Genomic DNA, 21,086 nt, shown 5'->3' with positions numbered 1-21,086 from the left:
TCATTCAAGGCATTTACAGTAGCAAGCCCTACAGTTTATTACCCATGTTGACATGCACAGCCTTGAGCTGACTGTACGCGTCCAGGCCAGCCTGGCCCAGTTCGCGGCCAATACCGCTCTGCTTGACACCACCGAATGGCACACGAGGGTCACAGTCCTGGCTGCTGTTCACCCACACCATTCCAGACTCAATCTCAGCAGCCACGCGGTGCGCGCGCTCTAAGTCAGTCGTGAAAACGGCCGCTCCGAGGCCATAGGTAGTGTCATTAGCTCGGCGAATGGCTTCCTCCTCGGTATCGAATGGCAAGATGACCACCACGGGGCCAAAAATCTCTTCTTGGGTAATCCTCATTGAATCAGTCGCGTCGGTAATGACAGTAGGCTGCACAAAGTACCCATCCTTGTACTCGGGGTTGGTAGGGACATGGGGAGCACCACCAGTCAGGATCGTAGCGCCTTCGCTCTTAGCAATTTCCATGTACGATAAGATACGCTCGTATTGCGTGCGAGTAACCTGCGGACCCTGGAAGGTCTCCGAATCCCATTGGTTACCGATCTTGACGCTCTCAACGGCGGCCTTGAACTGCGCCAAGAAAGTAGGCAGAATCTCGCGGTGCACGAAAATTCGCGATGTCGCGGTGCAAATCTGGCCTTGGTTCGACATGATTCCGAAATGGGACCACTTTACAGCCTGGTCCAGATCTGCGTCTGGGAAGACTAGGAGTGGAGACTTGCCACCTGTCTCGAGTGTGATGTTTTTTAGGCTGCCAGCTGCCATTTTCATGATCTCGCGCGCGGTACCAGTCGACCCAGTGAACGCCACCTTGTCCACAAGGGGGTGAGACGCGAGGGCGGCACCAGCATCACGACCATATCCATTCACGATGTTGATCACACCTGGGGGAAAGCCCGCCTCCTTGATGAGGCTTCCGAGAACCAGCGCGCTGAGCGGGGTCTGCTCTGCAGGCTTGAGCACCACGGTGTTTCCACATGCGAGGGCGGGTCCCAATTTCCAACAAGCCATAGACAGGGGATAATTCCAGGGGATGATCTGGGCCACCACACCGATGGGCTGGCGCAGGGTGTAGGCGAATTTTTGAGGCGTGGTGCTGATCGTCTGGCCGAAGGTCTTATCCGCCCAGCCACTGTAGTAGCGAATGGTGCCGATGGCTTCGGGGAGATCCTCCTCGAGAGCGACATGGTAGGCCTTGCCTACATATAGATTAGTGGGTATGTCCAGTGTGGGATATGTGATGCATCTTGCATCGGGAAGCGCAGGAGTGCATCAAAGAAACGGGCGACAAGGCCATGCGCCGATCCGCAAGGTGCAGTAGCGGGAAATTGTTCCGGCACAGCCTGAATCTGTACGTACCATTGTCCCAGGCATCAATAGTGGCTAGAAGCTCCTTGTGCGACTCCATGAGCTCTGCGAGCTTCAACATTAACATTCCACGCTCCGTCGCAGGGAGCAGCTTCCACGAGTCATGCACAAGAGCGGCCTTGGCAGCCTTGACGGCGCGGTCGACATCGCTCGAATTGGCAGCGTCAACGGCGGCAATTGGCTTGTCAGTTCTAGAATACCCAGATTGTCAGTAATGAATTTCATGCATAAGCGGGCACTTTTTCAACGTACGCGGGGTCGAGGGACGTAATGGTTTGGCCAGATGAGGCGGAGACAAATTCATTATTGATGAACAGCCCAGTGGGCTGAGTGTACCGGTGCCCATTAGGGGTCACAATTTCCACAGAGAGACTCATTTTGGCAGCTGACAGAAATTAGAGCGCAATGTTCCTCCATGATTACAGTGCCAGATAGCTTGAAGATATAGCGAGGGTTTTGGGGGAGAGGGGGGATAAGAGTAAGTGGGGCAAGGAAGGACTTTCCGAGGCCGGCTGTTTTTGGTTGGTGGAGACAGACCGAAGGCGCCTAGTCTCGCTATGTCAAGTCCATCCGGAGGTTTCACTGTGATAACGGCGTGGCATGAAAATGCTTCATCCAAAATCGTGTGCTTGGCCTAATGTTCGAGATGTAAAACTTTTTTCAACGTTTAGTAGCAGGGCGAGGAGCTTCACCAAGCCCATCCTACGGTCTACTGGATGTTGTTACGAATTTTTCGGAATATTCGGGGATTTCTACTTTGCCTAATGGGTAGATAAGCATTCAGCTTTGTAAACAAGGCCTGATATGTTGTACTGGCTGAGTGTACATCGTGGCTAGATTGAAGCACGGGAAAAAAACATACAAATGGTTCCCATTCACATAGCTTCAAGTCTTTGCTGGATTGCCCAGGCTAAATGGCTGCATCAGGTCAAAGGGATCGAGTCATCATCATGTTTTCATCCAGCGAAGTTAATTTGTCGGGTCTACGGTTCTATGAGTCCCCAGTCCTGGGAAATATTGCAACCCATAGTGCAGAATTGATTTAATTTGAAACGACATCGAAGGTGTGCTGGCAAAAGAAAAGTAATCCATCCATTTACATCAGATACTCCAGCCAGACTAGCGACTACCAGGCATCAAGCCGGCGCATGCGCAAATGCATCCCCTCCACAGGCTTCGTTGTCAACGCGCCAGCAATATGAATTTCCTGCTTCGGATCCTGCATCTCAAATGCAAACCGGCCAACCACACCCGCCACCGCACACCGCAGCTCCGCACGTGCGAAGTCCTTCCCAATACACGACCGCTGACCATGTAGGAAAGTAATCTGCGCGAAATTGGTTGATGCACCACCATGGTTGTTCGGCACCAGGTTACCATTCTTGTCCTTGTCGATCCACCGCTCCGGCAAGAACTCCTCGCCGTTATCGCCCCAGAAGACTGGGGCTCGGTTAATTGCCCACGGGCACAAAATCACACGTGTGCCCTTAGGGATGCGAGTGCCAGCGATTACAGTATCGCGTATAGATTCTCGAAGTGTCGCGGGGACTGTGGGGTAGAGGCGTAGGACTTCTTGGCAGACGCCGTTGAGAAGAGGTAAGGATTCGAGGTCTTGGTAAGTTATTGGGCTGTTAGCGCAAGGGATCTTTGCCCGGATTTCAGAGCGGAGACGCTCTTGAATATCTGGGCGTTGAGTGAGTAGGTAGCAGGCCCATGTGATAGCACGCGCGGTGGTTTCGTGCTGGAAGCGTTGGAGTTAGCAGATATTATGATGCCGATTTAACTAGCCGGACAATGTAATCAACCACACATCGATTAGAACATTGAAAATTGAAAGTGAAACTTACTCCCCCAGCCAGGAATGTTAGCATCTGATCCACTAGCTCTGCGTCCGAAAAGTCTCCTCCTAGCATCATCGTACCAAGGATATCAGCCTCAAGATCCTTGACTAAGTTCTTAGATATATTTAAGGCTTGTCGCTTGTCGCTGACAATATCTTGACAGAGACCTCGAAGGAAATTGGCCTCGTCGTTGATTACTTTATTCATGCGCAACGGCAAACGACGCGCCAGCCACTGTGGCAGGACGAAATTTATGGCAAAAAACACCAGCTTCTCGAAGCTAGGCTCACGAAGACGGAAAAAGCTTTCCGCCACAGGATTGTCATTTTTCTGTAGCGAGCGAAAGTCTCTTCCCATGGCAGCAGGGCCGATGATATCGAGAGTTAAACGACTAGAGAAACATCATCAGTACATCGAACCTTCGCGACAATTCACCCCCTCTGATCATGCATTTGCATTATTTTTTAGGTGCCATGAAAGGTTTTAGATAGCTTAGTATAGTATAGGTCCCTACACAGTTCATTATGAGCAGGTAGGTACCCAGGGACCTACCAGGGTACCAAAAAAGTCATGCAAACATTTGGCCAGAGGGAATTAGGCAGCACATACCTCGCCCACACCCCCATCTCGAGCGTACCCTCCCCATCAGCCAGGTTAGTCCCCTGCATCGGACTAAGTCTCAACTCTTTTTCCATCTCCTCCAAAAGCTGGTTGGTCTTATCCCACATCAGTGAGTATATGGCGCGAATATTTTTGATATTAAAAGCCGGAGTCAGCGCCTTCCGTTGCTTCTTGTGGGCAGCGCCCTCAGACAGGACCAGACCGAAGCCAAGGATGCGGGCGATGAAGTTGCGCGCACGCCAGGGCTTCTCAAAGTCATAGACATTTGTGCTCATGACATCTGCCAGGGCCTGATGATTAGTGGCGAGCAGATAGGACTGGCCGAGGATGTCGTGCAGGTGGATTAGCCCTCCATTTGGGATGGTCTTCATCCAGAGCAGTGGCCTGCACCTACGGGGGAAGTCAAAGAACTTGAGATTACTCAAGAAGCCCTACGAAGCATTTCTTAGAAGCGATTCTTGATGTGTTCTGAGACTGCTCGCGCGGAGTAATACTGACCGGAACCTTTGGCAGATGACGAAGCGGATTGACGAAGAACGGCCAAATGAATATAGTATAAAGACAATTGAGAAGAAGATTGACGACTAGCAAGCTGAGAAGCAAGGCGCGGAAGGTCTCGTGGGTGACTAAGGTGCGATGGAGGAAATAGGCCTCGGTGAGGGTGAAGGCCGTCAGAGCCAGAAAACTATCCCCGACTGCCATGGATGGGATTTCTCACACAAATAACCGCCACCACTTACTTCAAGGTGCTGATAACTCGAATGAAAACTTCAAGGATGCAGAAAGTAGCTGGTCTCGTTTGGAAGAAGGGAGCCTGAGAGAAGTTGCTTACTGCCTCGGTGATCCTTTCTTGGCTTTTGTTAATACCTATTCTAATAGTTACCTAGTTACTTACAGCAGCGGTATTATTAATGATATCGATGTGGCCTAAGAACAGACTACAAGAAGACTGCATCAGACTAGATCGACCAATTAAAATTTCCAAATTTGATTGAGTTCGGATCGACGATGCTCCTATCACCATCGTTTTAGCTGCACACTGATCAGCCTATCGTCAAATTGACGTTGGCGGGGCATTTCTGCCTACCTTTAATTTAATCCTTTCATTTTTCACTGAGACTTTTATTCTGATTCGCGGGCCAAAGTGAGAGGTCACTTTGATCATCGTCGTCTTTTGTTATACTTTCTCTCGCCTTTCTGGTTTTCTTCTAGCAGCGCTAGTCGTCGCTAGCGGTAAATTTGAAAAGGAGATCTTCCTTGACCTTCTCAGTCCTGACCGCTTTTTTATTACTCGGAATAAGCTTCTGACGTCATTTCTTTACACTTGTCTCCTCTCCCACAATAGGTAGAGTATGTATGAAAGTTCTCACTTGTGGGTCTGTTACGGGACTCCTGCAAGACTATACTTCTGCATATACTCCAAAAAACCTCGGAAGGATTCCGGATTGCTCAATAGAATTTTGCACCACTCAAAAAAAAAAAAGAAAAGAAAAGAAAAGAAAAGAAAAAGAGAATGAAAGAGAGGAGGAGCTTCGCGAAGAAAAGAAAGTCAGGTATGAATGAGTCAAACTTGAGTTTATTTTTCCTCTTTGCCACATGCAATCTGACCGACCAAATGCCACGAATACGAATGTATTGATCCTGATAAATCACCTAAGCGCTCAGGCAGAGTCATAGACGGTGGCTCTTCGCATATCACGGACATACCGTCCCTGGTACGAGCCTCCGGATGATCGGTGCATTACACACGTGTTGTCCTGTGGAAATCAGCATTAGATGTTGCTCTAGCGGATCGGATACTTCGATATTGCGTACCCATATAATCATATCACCGTTGTTTTCCCAATCTACTTTGAAAGTATATTTCTCTTGACTTGCATGCTGCAGTAAAGCCTCGATCACAGGTTTGCTAGCTGACTTGGTCCACCCGTCTATACGGTATGCATGCGCCGCAATGTACAGGTTCATCCGGCGGCTCGGTTTGTGTAGTTGTACCAGACGATGAGGAGCGCGCGCAGCCAAGGGACCCGGTGCCAGGCGCAACAGAAGGAGTCGGAATAGGCCGAACAAGCACATTGAAACCACAGTAGTGTCCGCGAGGCGAATCCAAAATCCCAGGAAGCGAATGATTAGCAACTAAAAACGATGAGCACAAGGTATCGGCCACATTCTAGTATATATTTCGGTGACTCGGAGGAGAAAGTTGGTAACATACTAAAATTATGAGATAGGGAAGTCGACGGAGACCATGCATATCCAATGTCCAGTCGACAATCTTGAAGATCCAATTATCCGGAACTGCCAAGATTCGACTATGCAGTATAGAATGCCACAAGACATAGTCATGAATCTGAGTTTTCCTGTCCTCATCCAGATCCGCATATGCGCTTCGGGTATCAGCGAATTCGGTTCCGCCGGCACTCCCTGGAGGAGGCAACTGGTGGGCGCGGAGGAGAGAATATCCCGCCCGACGGTGATTGAAGGAGCAATCCACGTGAAAGAGACTATTTCCCCGGAATGCTTGCGATCTTAAGCTATTCACTGACTCGATATTGCCATTCTGGTCCACGTTCGCGACGTCAGTCAATTGACTGTCGGGACCGAGTCGATACCGTGTCCCGGGGTTCCTCACCACCGTCGAAACATCTAGCTTGCCAAATTGGTGCGCTAGGGTCGTGTGGCTCGTATCGTCGAGAGCAGTATTGCGAAAGACCAGGACTCCATATTTGGCCATCGCGGCGCGAATATGGTCAATGGTGTCTGTAGACACTGGCCGAGAGAAATCTACACCCTTGCATTCGGCTCCAAATGTTGGGTGAAGTGGGCTGAAGGTTAGATCGGGTTTGTTGATGGCCATGACACAAGACTGAATGTCAACGGAAGATGAATCACTGGGTAGATTTTGCGCACTAAGTGTACGCAGAGGAAAAAAAAGGGATGTGGCTCAGTCGTTCTATCTTTTGTAGTGTGCCTGGTCGTCGGGTGATATCTTCCAACGTTGTCAAACGCAGCCAAAAATGAGGGTTTTGCGAAGATTCCACCTTTCGCGTGCTAACTGGATAGGTCTATGTGACTCGTGGCAGTGGAGGGAGACCTGCCATCTGAAAAGCGCAAATATCCCTTGTTTGAGAGTCATGTGCGTTGGAAATATCGCTTGTAACTAGTTAACTAACTAGGTGCTGGATGGCCGCATTACATAAGTTACCAAGAAATTGAAGCCAACATTTGAGAGCCACAGATTATCCACTGATATTCAAAGTCTATCAAACTATTGAATCGTGATTCTTGGCAGTGTGCAAAGAAAAGGTTTAACGGTACAAGATCCGGCTCCACATTGTCCACCTTATCGGATCGACAGGTGCCCAAGTGGATCAAGTCCAGGCGTACTATACAGCTGTATTAATACGAAAGCTAGGCATTGGAAATGTTGCCTAGAGCCAGGGCACTAATGACAGCGCCAGCTCATGCGACTCTCGCGGTTTCAAAGCACGCAAAGTGCGCTTTGCATCATCGCTGGGCTCCTTGCCGACTATTCCTTTCTTACCCTTCTCCTTTCCAGACACCAATCTACATTCAAGCGCAAAATACTTCAGAAATTTTATGCCGATGTCCCGTTTCGATCCCTTCACTCTCTTCGATCTCCCTTATCGCGTCGTGAAAAACCATTCGCTCGACGCCACGCTCTTCATTCCAACTCATTTCCTATCTCGCTCCAATCGCAAGCAGAGATGTCCAGTGATGGTCCATTTCCACGGCGGTGGCTTCATCTTGGGCCACCGCCGCTATGAGCCTTGGTTCGCACAATGGTTTCTGGACCTCGCACAAGCCCATGACGCGATCATTATTCGCCCCGACTATAGACTCCTTCCCGAATCCAGCATGGCCGATATCCTCAGTGATGTGGACTATTTCTGGCGTTGGGTGCAGTGTGACCTGCTCCGAATTGCGGAAGAACATTTGTGGGGTGTTACTCCTGACCTCTCGCGGATATTGTGCTGCGGCGAGAGCTCCGGGGGCTCTCTGGCGGTGTATTCGGGCCTTGAGCTATCATCTATTCTATCTGGTGGGGCTGGGCATGAGGCAGCGATAAGTGGGTGCACGGATGTTCAAGTTGTCATCCAGGCTGTCATTTCCACATATGCGCCACTTGATCTTGATGTCCCCGAGCTCAGGATCCCGCGTCCTAGGATGATTATGGGCATGAGACCACCTCCGCCTAGGCAGGCTGAAGTATTGATTCGGAAATACATGCAGAAGTTACAGCAATCGGGTGGCATACGTACGTGGCAAGAACCGACTCCTGAGATGTGGGAGCTGTTCCTATGCATGACACAGCAATGTTACTTTAGCCGGTTGCTCAAAGAAAAAGGTGGAGGCAATAAAGACATGTTCAATATGGTTAAGAGGATGGCAGCAAAAGTCAGACAGCAACAGAACAGTCCGGAAGGAAAAATGACTGGTATTGTTCCGGTTTGGATTATTCATGGGATGAATGACACGCTAGTCAGTCTTTTATTTTGCAATCCTTGATGTCCGCATGCTAATTATGGATGCTTTTATTAGGCCCCTCCCCTTTGTTCATCGAATTTTGTACAACGGTTGGAGGAGATCTCTCCAACCAGCCCAGTCAGATTTGATCTATTACCTGAGGAGCATCTATTTGACGTTGAACTGAGTTGGAATGAGAATTGGATAGCAGAAGGAAGACGCCTTTTCTTGGAGAAATATTGGTCTTGATGATACCGGCAAGTTTCAAATCTTTAAATTGTACAGCCTTTTATCCTTAGGCCCTGTCCGGAAAATTGGGCATCGGCTTAAATCACAAGGGTCTGATCGGATTCTGCTGAGTCGGTGGCTTTTTGGGCGGGGTATCCATGCCCACTCGGTAGTGTAGCCGAACGGAAGCGCGTTATGCGTTCCCAAGAACCTGCTTTCCTTCCATGGTTACCTCTAATCCCCTTTGATGACGATGGATCGGTCCGGGATTGGCGACTTCTCGATGGGAAGCCGGCCTGAATGCATGACCTCGTGGTACCCTTCCTTTATGTCACACAAGGTCAGACCTCAGCTGAGTTGACTTGTACAGTACTATGTATTTGTTACGGTAAAAACCCGAACAAGTTACGATGCTATGTATACTGTGGTCGGGATAGGTAAGAATATTAGCGTAGTTAGTAGTTACTTCCACTTCTACTCCGTACATTAACTTAGTTAACTAGTTAGTTAACTAGTGGTGTTTTTGGCACGTTGGGAATCAGGTGACCCAGGCTGACCCCGTAACAGTATTTGGTCGGGTACGAGGCGCTACAGGAGGGCGTATGTTAAAGCTTCTTAAGGGGACGGACCTTCAAGAAACAGTCTTTGACTTAATCGGACTTAGCGCTCTTCTATTCAAATCGTTAGTTTCTGGGGCGCCAACACTCCTTGGCAATTAAATTTGATCCCTGTAAGATCGACATGTCAGTCCGACTGTCCCTCGCGTGCTATGTGGTGGAGACACTAAAATCGTCTAGTTGTTTTGGGCTCGCCAGATTCATCAGCCCATTCAGAAGCCCCACCGCGGGCCTGCGCATCAGGGTTCTCAACGCGGGAAAGCAAATCGTTAGCCTCTTCATAGGGTCTCCACACTCCTCAGCGATCTGCAAACCAGATAAAATCTTACGCAGGCTGAAAGCGAGTAATCATTATCTACCTAAATTGTAGGGCGCCCACACGTTCTTATCGATCTGATTCATCCAGATGTCCGCTCCGCTCCGTATTCCCAGTTATGATCAACATACTCCGCCCGTAATACAGTAGTATATCATCAGGTAAGGTGAACTATCAAAGCACTTGCGCGTAATTCATATTCTCATTTCCTCCGCTCAAATTCTCGTTTACAAGACTCGTCACCCATTGACCCTCTACCTAGGTATTGACTCTTCAGACTCTTCTTCAGACTCTCAATATGTTGAAGCCAATCACCCCAGGGTCGAATGTCCCTATCGCTATCTGCGGCATGGGAATGCGATTGCCCGGTGGGATCCACCATGAGGAGGAGCTTTATAATTTCCTCATCGAGCAGAAAGATGCTCGTTCTATTGTTCCCCGCAATCGATACAATGTCGACGCCCACTTCAGTCCTCATGGCAAAAAAGGCACAGTAATCACGCGACAGGGCTACTTCCTTGACGCCGATCTGGCAAATTTCGATCCCACTACGTTCAAGATCACGGCGACCGAGGCTTCTCACCTGGACCCCAATCAAAGACTGTGCTTGGAAGTAGTTCGCGAAGCTCTCGAAAGCGCCGGCGAGATAAATTGGCGGGGAAAGAAGATTGGAACATATGTGGGCTTGTTCGGAGAGGATTGGCAGGATATGCGGCAAAAGGATGCCAGTTTCAACAGCTCCTACGGACTGATCGGCGCGCTGGATTATGCAATCGCCAATCGAATTTCATATGAATATGATCTAAAGGGGCCAAGGTGAGCTATAATTCGTCTCCCTCCCGGAAGCGCATGTATATTGACCACATGCAGTGTGATGGTGAAGACCGCATGTTCGTCAGCCGCAGTCGGCCTACACGAGGCGATGCAGGAGATCCAAAGAGGCAACATCACTTCGGCGATCGTGGCAGGAGCAAACCTGATCTTCGCACCAGGAATGACAGTTGCAATGAGCATTCAAGCAGCACTATCTCCGGAAGGATCGTCCAAGTCATTTGATGCAGCTGCAGACGGCTATGCTCGCGGAGAAGCTGTGACAGCGATATATATCAAGCGGCTTGACGAGGCGATTCGAGACGGGAACCCCATCCGGGCTATTCTTCGAGCATCATCCAGCAATTCTGATGGAAGGACACTCGGATTCAGTACCCCGAATGCCGACTCCCACGAGGCAGCCATGCGTGAGGCATATTCGGTTGCTGGCCTAGACTTTTCTCAGACCGCAATGGTAGAGGCACACGGCACGGGGACAGCTACGGGTGATCCAATCGAGGCAGAGGCAATTGCTAGGTGTTTCGGCAAGGAAGGGGTGTACATTGGCGCCGTACGTATTTTTTAGTCGATACATGGATTACCATGTAGCCTTATGAAAACTTACCAAGGTCGCAGGTCAAACCAAACCTGGGTCATAGTGAAGGCGCCGCAGCTCTCACGAGTCTCATCAAAGCGGTGGTCTCGCTTGAACACCAAACAATCATCCCGAATATCAAGTTCAAGACACCCAATCCAGCGAGTAAGTTACCTTTATGCCTGCTTTTCCATATCCTACTAATAGTTATAGTCCCATGGAAAACGGCAAAGCTACAAGTCCCGGTGAAGGTTTGTCCATGGCCCAAGGATCGTGCTGAGCGATTGAGTGTGAACTCATACGGCATTGGTGGATCTAACGTCCATGTAAGATGAATCTCTGTATTATATAACAGCAGCCACTGACTCTGTCATCCAGTTTATTATAGACTCGGCTGCCTCTTTCGGCCTAGGAAGACTAAAGTCAATCCCACCAACGGTCAATGACCAGAGCCAGAGGAAAGAACTACTGATTTTCTCCGCTGGTCATCCGGAATCTGTAAAATCGATGGTGAAAAACCACCAGAATTATCTAGCCAAGTTCCCCGATCGTTTGAGAAGAGTTGCCTATAATCTCTCTGAGCGAAGAGAGCGACTGAAATACAGAGCTTTCTGTGTCTCAAATGGGAGTCAGCTGCTGTCTGAGGCTGCTCCAGCGCCGTGCAGGAATTTGAACCAAGTTGCATTCGTCTTTACAGGGCAAGGAGCCCAGTGGTATGTCTTCCTTCCTGTATTCGATCTTTCCAATATTGTCATCGCGTGTCATTGCTAAAGAGTATAGGGTACATATGGGACGTGATTTGATGTTTGAGTTTCCATCTTTCCTAGAGAATATTCGATCCATGGACCGTGTATTAAGGGCCCTTGAACATGCCCCCTCTTGGTCTATTGAAGGTAAGTCGACACATATCGAGCCACTTACCAAAATTAAACCAGACTAATGGAAATAACAGACGTTCTTTACCACACAGATGATGGAAAAGTCCTGTCACAACCAGAATATTCTCAAACAATCTGTACTGCTCTACAGATCGGACTTGTAGACCTGTTAGAATCATGGGGCGTCAAGCCATTCGCTGTTGTTGGCCATTCCAGTGGCGAAATAGCTGCTTCATACTCAACCAGATCTTTGACGAAGACAGAAGCCATGACCATTGCCTTCTACCGCGGTCATGTCTGTAAGAACCCGCCGCGGAAGGGGGGGATGGCAGCCGTTGGGCTAGGTAAGGCACAGGTGGCTGCTTTCCTGCTTCCGGGAGTCAGTGTTGCTTGTGAAAACAGCCCATCCAGTGTCACTTTGGCAGGTAATGTGGGTGCTTTAGAGACGGTGATGGCCAAAATCAAGAAGGCGAATGAGGACACATTCGTTAGAAGATTGAAGGTGGAAATGGCTTATCATTCCGGTATGTGCTTCAATACACATTTGAGGAATCACACAAAGTTTATTGCTAATAACGAGAAATTAGACCACATGCGTGATTTGGGAGACAAATACCGTGACTTGGTCGCCGGCCACCTTGACCCTCGTCCGCCCAGAGTCCCATTTTACTCTAGTGCGTACGGTGGAACGGTACTTTCTAAGGCGTCTCAATTCGGCCCGCGCTACTGGCAAGAGAATTTGGAAAATCCCGTTCTCTTCAACGCAGCTGTCAAGTCTATGGTTTCTACGACACCTCAATTAGTTCTATTGGAGGTTGGGCCACACTCGAGTCTGCGAGGCGCACTAAGCCAAATCACACAACCGCTTCACTCCACAGTCCTTTACGTCCCCACGTTGGTCCGCGATAAGAACGATACAGAGTCGTTTCTTTCAACAATAGGCCAGCTCTTTACAGCAGGTGTGGATATCAGAGCTCATTCAGATCCTACCGATGCGATAGTGCTATCAGATCTGCCAAGATACCCATTTCATTACGAAAAAAGTTACTGGGTTGAGTCAAGAGTGATGAGCAATTGGCGATTCCCAAAGCACCTTCCACATGACTTGTTGGGTATTCGAATTCTGGATGGAACTGATATGGTCCCAACTTGGCGAAACAACCTTCAGCTTTACGAACTTCCTTGGCTGAGGGATCATCGGGTTGGGAAGGATATCGTATTCCCAGCTGCTTGTTACATTGCCTTAGCTGGCGAAGCCGTATTTCAACTGACTGAGGGCGATGCACGTGACTATACTGCGAAGTCTGTGGATCTTCATCAGGCTTTACTTCTCCAGGAAGACGCTGCGACCGAAATTGTTACAACTCTTCGCCCTCAGCGCCTCACAACAAGCCTCAATAGTGACTGGTACGAGTTTCTGATCGTATCGCATGATGGAGAAACATGGAAGAAGCATTGCTCTGGGTTAGTCCGAATCGGTCGTGCGTCTACGCCACCGCCAGCCTTCAACAAGGTAGCGGAGACACTCCCCAGAAAGGTCTCATCAACCCGTTGGTACGAAACCGGTGCCCGTGTCGGACTGAATTATGGCCCTTGCTTCACAGGGCTCCAAAACATCACCGCTGGCGTTACCGAGACCAGGTCCGCGGCGGATATCATTGATAAACCTGAGACGGCATCCGAATCTATATACCCTCTCCACCCAATCACCCTGGACTTGGCCTTCCAAGCACTGACAGTAGCCATCTTTCAGGGTGACTATCGCACTCTTGATTACCTTCCTCTACCTATGTTCCTCGGAGAGATCTATGTCGGCCATGGAACAGGTCAGAAGATACATATCTGCTCCACCAGCGGCAGTCAAAACTCGTCTGGTGGTCACATGTACGGGATCGGGGAAGACGGGGACTTGCTCCTCTACCTGAAAGATCCGGTGCATATATGCCTAGAGAAGGACAGTGTTGGGCCAGAGCCAATGGCTGTCACTTTGGAATGGAAACCCGACTTTTCCTTCCTAGACAGTGGCAAACTGACCAGACCAATCTACGACATCCGAGAACAACTCATGTTGGGTGAGAGACTGTATGTGCTCTGTGCCTTGGAATCTAACATCGCCTTACAGGGCGTCTCAACAGCGCAGCCACATCTTGAGCGGTATAGGCGGTGGCTGGGGACTCAATGTGCGCGATTGGCAGAGCCGGGCTATCTTCTGGTCGAGGATTCGGTTGACTTGGTCAACATGGCTTCCAAGGATCGCCGAGAGCTGATTCCCAAGATTCTTGAGCAATGTAAAGCGACCGGCTGTGGTGATATTGGAATCGCAATCTGGAAGGCATATGATCAGCTGGTTAATATATTTGAGGGGAAAACGGACTTCCTAGACCTCGTCATCAACGATGGGACTTTGTCAAATGTATACAATTGGGCCAACGACATGTGGGATGTCAGCGAGTTTTTCCAGCTCCTCGGCCATATGCAACCCCAGATGAAAGTCCTCGAGATTGGAGCTGGCACAGGTGGGCTGACTGCCAAGGTTCTTGAACACCTTCGCTCGTCATATGAGGAACGGCTCTATTTGCAGTACACCTTTACAGATTTGTCATCTGGTTTCTTTCCAGCTGCAAATAAAAGGTTCGCAGAGTACCAGGCTATCGAGTATAAGGTACTCGATATCTCAAGGAATCCGCTGGAGCAGGGGTTCCAGCGCGAGGAGTACGACCTTATCATTGCCTCCAATGTAAGAACTGCACCACTACTCTCTTTTGGAATAATCCCGCTCAATGTCTTGCAGGTTCTACATGCCACCCCCATTTTGCATGATACGCTTGTTAATGTCAGAACTTTACTGAAACCTCAGGGCCGGCTATTCTTACAGGAGCTCTCTCCAGGTAAGTCTTAGGCTTCACTTTCCAAGGTTGTAACAAAAGGATTGACTAATCTTTGATAACTACAGTCGGCAACAGCATGGGCTATATCATGGTAAGTCCTTTTCTCATTTCCGCAAGTGAAAGAAATCCTGACTTGAAAAGGGCATCTTCTCGGGCTGGTGGCTAGGGGCAGCAGACGGTCGCGACGGAAAACCTTTCATTTCGCCTGAAGAATGGGATACAAGGCTGCGTTCCGCAGGATTCAACGGGTGCGAGACGGTCAAGTTTGACAATGAGAAGCCATATCACCTCAATGCAAATATCGTGGCCCGGCCAGCAATAGAGGTTGAATATTCCCGAACTATTACGCTCCTTTCTGGCCCATCCGCAATCCATCCGCTGGCATTGAAGGTGGAGACACTGCTACAGCACAAAGGATACCAGACGATGCACTACCACTGGGGTGATGAGCAACATACTATCCCGGACCAGGATCTGATATCCTTTGTTGACCTTGACCAGCCTTTCTTAAAAGCCCCAAGCGAAGCAGACTGGGATCAATTCCTTCAGATGATTGGGACTCTGCAACAGGCATCCGCTATTTGGCTTTTACCTCTCACGCAGATAAAATCGGACGATCCGCATACAGCATTGATCCTTGGGGTGACTCGAACCATCCGCTCGGAGCTCGCAATGCCCCTCATCACTCTCGAGATGGAATCTCACGCTAGTTTGGAAGCGGCAGTTGCAGTGGTTGATGTTCTCAACAAATTGCAACAGCGCAATGAGGATGACGGGGACCTCGATCCAGACATGGAATACTGTTGGGCTAATGGTGCTGTGCACATTGGACGGTACCACTGGTACCCAGTCAAGAAGGCCTTGAAAGAAACGGCGGCTGAGCCAGCCACAAAGGTGTTGAGGATTGGGACCCATGGACTGCTACAATCTCTGTATTGGAGTGGATGTGCTTTACCTGAGCTTGGAGCAGATCAAGTACAGATTCAAACACAAGCTGTTGGATTGAACTTCAAAGACGTGCTTGTTGCCATGGGCGTGGTGGATAATGCCTCAAAGGATGCTATTTTTGGCGTGGAAGGGGCTGGATACGTTAGCAAGACCGGCGCAAACATTGACTATCTCGATGTGGGAGACAGGGTTATCTATATTGGAACTTCCACTGTTGGTCTGGCGACGGAGGTCCAGAGACAGGGATGCTTCACTCTGCGGATACCGGACTGCCTCAGCTTTGAGGATGCGGCGACCATGTCTGCCGCGTATGTCACAGTACTCCTTGGTGTTGTTGAAAAGGCACGTCTTGAACATGGACAGTCCATCCTCATCCATGCAGCCACGGGAGGTGTCGGCATCGCGGCTATCAATGTAGCACGGTGGCTTGGACTGGACGTTTACTGCACGGTGGGTAGTGAACGCAAGGTGGAATTCTTAGTCCAAAAGCATGCCATTCCTCGCGATCGGATTTTCTATTCGCGTGATACCAGCTTTCGAGATGACATCATGGCAGCGACGAATGGTGTAGGCGTCGACTGCGTACTGAACTCTCTCTCGGGGGAATTGTTGCACGCCTCGTGGGAGTGTGTAGCCGCATCGGGCTGCATGATTGAAATCGGGAAAAGAGACATGATCGGTCGAGGCCAGCTGGCTCTTGATAGATTTGAAGACAACCGCACGTATATCGGGATCGATTTGAGCAGATACATTGTCACCAACCCCACCAAAATTATGAAGCTAATGAAGCTGATGATGCATCTCTATACTGGGTCCCACATCCGGCCCATCGATCCCATCACCCTTTACGGTGCCAATGAGGTCCAAGACGCCTTCCGGTATATGCAACAAGGGTCTCATATTGGAAAGGTCGTCATCAAGTTTCTGGAGGATCAAGGAGCACTTCGATGGAGTGTAGAGACACCCACGCCATCATTTAAACAAGATCGAGCTTACCTCCTCGTCGGTGGAATGGGCGGGTTGGGACGGGCCATTGCTACGTGGATGGTTACTCATGGTGCCAGACATCTCATTTTCCTATCGCGCTCTGCGGGGACGTCAGAAAATGACAAGATCTTCATCCGAGAGCTTGAAGCAAGGGGTTGCACAGTACAAGCCTGGGCGGGAGATGTCGCCGATCCAGTAACCGTCAAGAACGCCATCCAGCAAGCGCCACTGCCAATTGCTGGTGTCATGCAAATGGCGATGATTCTCTGCGACGTGGGAATCTTGGACATGAGTCTCGAGGATTACCGCACTGCTCTCAAACCAAAGGTGGATGGAACCTGGAATATTCACAATGCATTGCCAAATGAGTATCTTGACTTCTTCGTCATGTTCTCTTCTGTCTGTGGTCAGATGGGCTATTATGGGCAGGCCAATTACGCGGCTGCGAACACCTTCCTCGACGCGTTCGCGCAGTATCGACATTCTCAGGGATTGAAAGCATCTGTCCAAGATATCGGCGCAATCAATGATGTGGGATTCATCAGCCAAAATCCCGCTGTCAAAGCCTCCATGCAGGCCGGATCAACCCGACTGATCACCGAGCAGGACTTCCTCGATACACTGCAGTTGACTATTGCTAAATCATCCAGCCCCTCAGTCTCGCGCCCTGCAAGAATGGAAGACCTGGGAACTGGTCTTGTTTTCCACAACCCAAGCCAAGTCACTCAAATGTCGGAGTGTCAGTTACCCATCATGCACCCAGAGAACCACATCATCTGGAAACGTGATCCTCGCATGGCCATCTATCGGAACATCGAGACAACCTCTACAAAAGTCGAAACCACCAGCAACGGACTGAGATCATTCTTCTTGGAGGTTAACACTGATTCGGCTGTACTTCAGCAACCTGCAGCCGCAGAATTTCTGGCTCGAGAGCTCCGAGACCGTGTGGCAGCCTTCCTGATGCGGCAAGAGGGTGAAGAGCCACTGGACCTTGGACTCACGCTCACAGAAGCTGGTGTAGATTCTCTGGTAGCAATCGAAATACGGAATTGGTGCAAGCAAAACCTTGGAGTGGAGATATCTGTGCTTGAATTGAAAAATGGAGGCAGCATGCTTGATATTGGAGGGCTGGCTGCGAAAAAGCTCCGGGAAAAATTGAGCAGCAGTGCATAAGTTAACTGCGAGTTCAATTATACCTGCGCGGATCTCGGACAATGGATAATGAGATATCAAATCATAAAGTCGAATGTGACCTAGTTTTGTTTGTTCCAATTTAAGCATTTGAATTTGGTGTCAATGTATTTATGTACCTGGCCATTTTCCTAGTAATCGTGCTGGAAGTGTTTCACAGAAGATATGTGAGCTAGTATGAGATATGTCAAAAAAGTCGCAAAAATAACTTAGGCGCTAGAACTGTTCAATATTTCGAGAGACTAAATACCCTTAGAGGTGTCTGTTCGGAAAACTTATCTTTAAGTGATGCTTTTAATTTTTGAAATTTTACTTTCTATCACCTAATCCAATTCTTTGTTCGCTTTCTAGTGCATGAGAAATATGAGTGTTTATTCTTTAGTGTCGATTATACGCTCTGAAAACGGCAATAAGCAACGTATATATCCCCTTGAATTGCCCTTAACCTACCCCGATAACAGGACCTTACAACAGACGATCTCCTCCGATTAGTTAAAATTAAATGACACAGATTCAATTTGCTACCGTCTTTAGGCCAGGATATTAAAAGTCTCACCGGAGTCTAAAATAGGGGCGTATATACTACATGTCCTCTTCGTCCAACTTTCCATCTTCTTCGACAGTCTCTCGATCTCTGCCAGCCCTCTGGTGACTTGCTTCAGGGTCATGTCCCTCTAGTTCTGCGCCCGTCGCAGCATCTCAATGAACTTGTCAGGGATCTCATATCGACCGCGTAGGTCCTTGAGGCATCCGAGCATCTCCTCAAACGCAAAACTGGCCTCGCTGGAATAGTTGGCATCGCCACACACGTTTTCATCGCTGGCCTGGTCGGCGTGGAGGCCGTTGGGAAGGGCTTCGTGGTCTTGCCTGCCAGATTCAATGTCAGTTTCTAAACTAAGCAGTATAATGTAGGGACATCTTACTCCGAAATTTTGACAGGGGCAAGTTGAAGATTGTTATGAAAATGTGGCTTGGAAAGGACACGGAGGAAGGTCCGAGGGTGAGAAGAATGAAGAAGAGGAGTAAAAAGATGAGAGAACCATTTATTTGTTTATAGCTGGAAGTTTCCACTACAATCGCCGCCTGCCTCCAGTAGGCTTTTCTTGTTTGCTTGCTTCTAGTTGCGTGGGTCGGTTACGATTCATGATGTATCTTGTTTTTACTGGGACAGGTATGTTGAGGGCTATTCAGGATTCTCATGATATCGCCCTCGCTGACCACCTCAGTCATGTACACAGTCATAGCTATCAGCTACATCAGGGTATGCTTGGTTCCGTATCTTCGCTACCTTCGGCCAAGGGCAGAGCTTGCGCGTCCGTGATGACCCATCAGGTGGAGTTGACGATAAAATGGAGTCGGGGAAGATCTTATTCTCTACCCACGCGACAAGTGCATCCTCGACATGGTATGTAGCCGGTACATAAGGGTATGAGCTTGCCGCACCGCAATGGCCGCCGCCTGACCGAGTCAGCTTCACCATTCAAGGAACAGCTCTTTTGGAATTCATCATGGGCATACCGGGTATCATATATAAGTTGAAGAAGCTGGCGACAGTACTCTTGGTACTAGATTTTTGAAGCTGTTCAAGGTGCTGGATGGGCCAGGTTGCCGCATTGAGAGGATCAGTCCAGCCTGCATCCTCATTAGCCACACTGGACTAAAAGCTTGTTCTATTCGGGGATATGCGCTGACCTTGCGTGACAACCATTTTCCCACCGCGGCGTTGGAAAGCACCGAGATCTACTCCAATCTCGTCGATAAGCGGGCCAGCTATCGCATCGACCTGTGCAACGTCACGCTCAAAGCTGAAAGTATCGATGTCATAAGAAAGATTGTGAAATATAAGATTCTGTAGAAGTGGCGCAGCATAGGCCTTATAGAGTAAGGTTTCCTGCGCTAGCAACTCTCTTTCTGAGCCCAGACTAAACCCGGGGTAGACGGTTGTGTTAGTCCTCTTGTCCATTGGTCCGGCATAGATGGCCTTGAGTGCTTCCAATTGCTTAGGGCCCAAGCAGGTATCATATCCTTTGGATGAGCTAGTGTGTGTCAAACAGACCAGAGAGTCAAGGTCAAAATTGCAACGAAGTGGGTTCTCAATTAGTCGATCCTTGACTCCGTCAAGCTCATCGCAGGCATCGAGAATCGCTTCGGTGGTTGCGTTAAGAGTAGCTTGATCAATAAATGCATCTCCCTAATTTAGTCAGCTGCCATTCAGTCAAGACAAAAAGAGCGAAACAGACAAGTAGCCCGTTATAAGCTTACCTTTGCATGTTGCCCGTTCCATAAGAAGGAAAGCATGAGATGGGAGTACCAGTTTCCAGGAGACCCAGCATAGATACCATCAAAGAGATGAGGATGGAATTGAGCCAATGCAAAGCCTTGCGCCCCTCCAGTAGAACAGCCATGATAGTAACTGTGACTGGGAGGGTCATTGTAAAATGAAGTAGCGATTTTGCGAGTCGGTTCGGTGATGATTGCAATGGATTCATGGATCCATGCCTTTGTTTCTTCTATGTTATTGAGAAATGGGATATAGGAGCCTGAACCACCAACCCCATTATCTAATAGTCGATGGCCGGAATCGCCGCTATATTGATTAAGTATCAGCCAGACAAGTCCTCTTTGACAGTGGTGAACATGAACACCTACCCTGCTACTGCAAATCCCTGCTTCAATTGCGAGGCCATCTGATCCGTGTCAATCACCCCAGCAAAGCCACCGTTTCCTATTAATTCTATTGTTAGATAATCACCCCATGGAATCTGGCAGGGAAGAAAGTTTTTACCTACGACCATAAAGCGTCCATTGTACGAGTCGCGAGAAGGCAGCCACAGCTCAAATTCGACAAGGTGGTTGCTATGATCATATGCAACAGAGCCAGTAACTCGGCAATAGGAAATATTGTGTAGTGAGGAGCTGAGCACTGCATCTTCTGCGGTGGTTATACTGGTTCCCGGTATCACTGGTTCAAGATGCCCTAAACAACCAGCCGCCGAGCAAGAACGGGCGCTGAAAAGGCCAGCCGCCACGCCAAGAAGTTGGGAGTATTTCATTGTATCAACCAAGAATACGAGTCATAACAGTTTCTACAGCTGACTCGAGCATACCCCGGACTCATTTATGTAGCCTTGTTGAAATCCGGGGTAGCTATTGTCTCCTGCCCCGGCAGTTGCCTTGGCGAACCCCAGGCCTCCCAATCGGCTATCGGCTATCGGCGCCGCGCACCGACAAGCGACACCTTCAGTCAGGGTTCCCCACATTTTCCCCACGAGTCAACTCCACTCCAACACAGGA

The 21,086-nt window shown here is 49.2% G+C and overlaps 8 protein-coding genes across 8 annotated transcripts; 3 read left to right on the top strand and 5 right to left on the bottom strand.

Moving 5' to 3' along the window:
* Positions 1–28: 28 nt before the first annotated feature.
* On the bottom strand, positions 29–1,758 carry N7473_005631 (aldehyde dehydrogenase ALDH; the record flags this gene model as incomplete). The annotated part of the gene is made up of 3 exons (XM_057151571.1): positions 29–1,212; positions 1,373–1,572; positions 1,634–1,758. The coding sequence occupies 3 exons, from the start codon at positions 1,756–1,758 to the stop codon at positions 29–31; spliced, it is 1,509 nt and encodes a 502-aa protein (XP_057009376.1).
* Positions 1,759–2,507: 749 nt separating this feature from the next.
* N7473_005630 (cytochrome P450) lies at positions 2,508–4,545 on the bottom strand (the record flags this gene model as incomplete). Its single annotated transcript, XM_057151570.1, has 4 exons — positions 2,508–3,122; positions 3,229–3,613; positions 3,832–4,274; positions 4,342–4,545. The coding sequence occupies 4 exons, from the start codon at positions 4,543–4,545 to the stop codon at positions 2,508–2,510; spliced, it is 1,647 nt and encodes a 548-aa protein (XP_057009375.1).
* A 959-nt stretch (positions 4,546–5,504) lies between these two features.
* On the bottom strand, positions 5,505–6,700 carry N7473_005629 (TauD/TfdA dioxygenase family protein; the record flags this gene model as incomplete). The annotated part of the gene is made up of 3 exons (XM_057151569.1): positions 5,505–5,600; positions 5,659–5,979; positions 6,059–6,700. 3 exons carry the CDS (start codon positions 6,698–6,700, stop codon positions 5,505–5,507), a joined length of 1,059 nt encoding a protein of 352 aa, XP_057009374.1.
* Positions 6,701–7,449: 749 nt separating this feature from the next.
* Positions 7,450–8,580, top strand: N7473_005628 (putative polyketide synthase; the record flags this gene model as incomplete). Its single annotated transcript, XM_057151568.1, has 2 exons — positions 7,450–8,346; positions 8,407–8,580. 2 exons carry the CDS (start codon positions 7,450–7,452, stop codon positions 8,578–8,580), a joined length of 1,071 nt encoding a protein of 356 aa, XP_057009373.1.
* Positions 8,581–9,790: 1,210 nt separating this feature from the next.
* On the top strand, positions 9,791–11,216 carry N7473_005627 (putative PKS-like enzyme; the record flags this gene model as incomplete). Its single annotated transcript, XM_057151567.1, has 5 exons — positions 9,791–10,308; positions 10,363–10,873; positions 10,939–11,062; positions 11,111–11,148; positions 11,187–11,216. 5 exons carry the CDS (start codon positions 9,791–9,793, stop codon positions 11,214–11,216), a joined length of 1,221 nt encoding a protein of 406 aa, XP_057009372.1.
* A 188-nt stretch (positions 11,217–11,404) lies between these two features.
* On the top strand, positions 11,405–17,774 carry N7473_005626 (type I polyketide synthase; the record flags this gene model as incomplete). The annotated part of the gene is made up of 7 exons (XM_057151566.1): positions 11,405–11,610; positions 11,678–11,790; positions 11,850–12,299; positions 12,363–14,512; positions 14,567–14,663; positions 14,729–14,754; positions 14,805–17,774. The coding sequence occupies 7 exons, from the start codon at positions 11,405–11,407 to the stop codon at positions 17,772–17,774; spliced, it is 6,012 nt and encodes a 2,003-aa protein (XP_057009371.1).
* Positions 17,775–18,466: 692 nt separating this feature from the next.
* Positions 18,467–18,937, bottom strand: N7473_005625 (uncharacterized protein; the record flags this gene model as incomplete). The annotated part of the gene is made up of 2 exons (XM_057151565.1): positions 18,467–18,659; positions 18,867–18,937. The coding sequence occupies 2 exons, from the start codon at positions 18,935–18,937 to the stop codon at positions 18,467–18,469; spliced, it is 264 nt and encodes an 87-aa protein (XP_057009370.1).
* Positions 18,938–19,014: 77 nt separating this feature from the next.
* N7473_005624 (uncharacterized protein) lies at positions 19,015–20,910 on the bottom strand (the record flags this gene model as incomplete). Its single annotated transcript, XM_057151564.1, has 7 exons — positions 19,015–19,250; positions 19,311–19,424; positions 19,485–19,983; positions 20,055–20,379; positions 20,442–20,517; positions 20,578–20,738; positions 20,900–20,910. The coding sequence occupies 7 exons, from the start codon at positions 20,908–20,910 to the stop codon at positions 19,015–19,017; spliced, it is 1,422 nt and encodes a 473-aa protein (XP_057009369.1).
* Between the last annotated feature and the right edge of the window lie 176 nt (positions 20,911–21,086).

The sequence above is a fragment of the Penicillium subrubescens genome, assembly GCF_028828155.1.
Source record: "Penicillium subrubescens strain IBT 31985 chromosome Unknown utg000004l_segment0_segment0, whole genome shotgun sequence".
NCBI classification, from domain to species: domain Eukaryota; kingdom Fungi; phylum Ascomycota; class Eurotiomycetes; order Eurotiales; family Aspergillaceae; genus Penicillium; species Penicillium subrubescens.
This window is presented reverse-complemented; position numbering and strand designations above follow the sequence as displayed.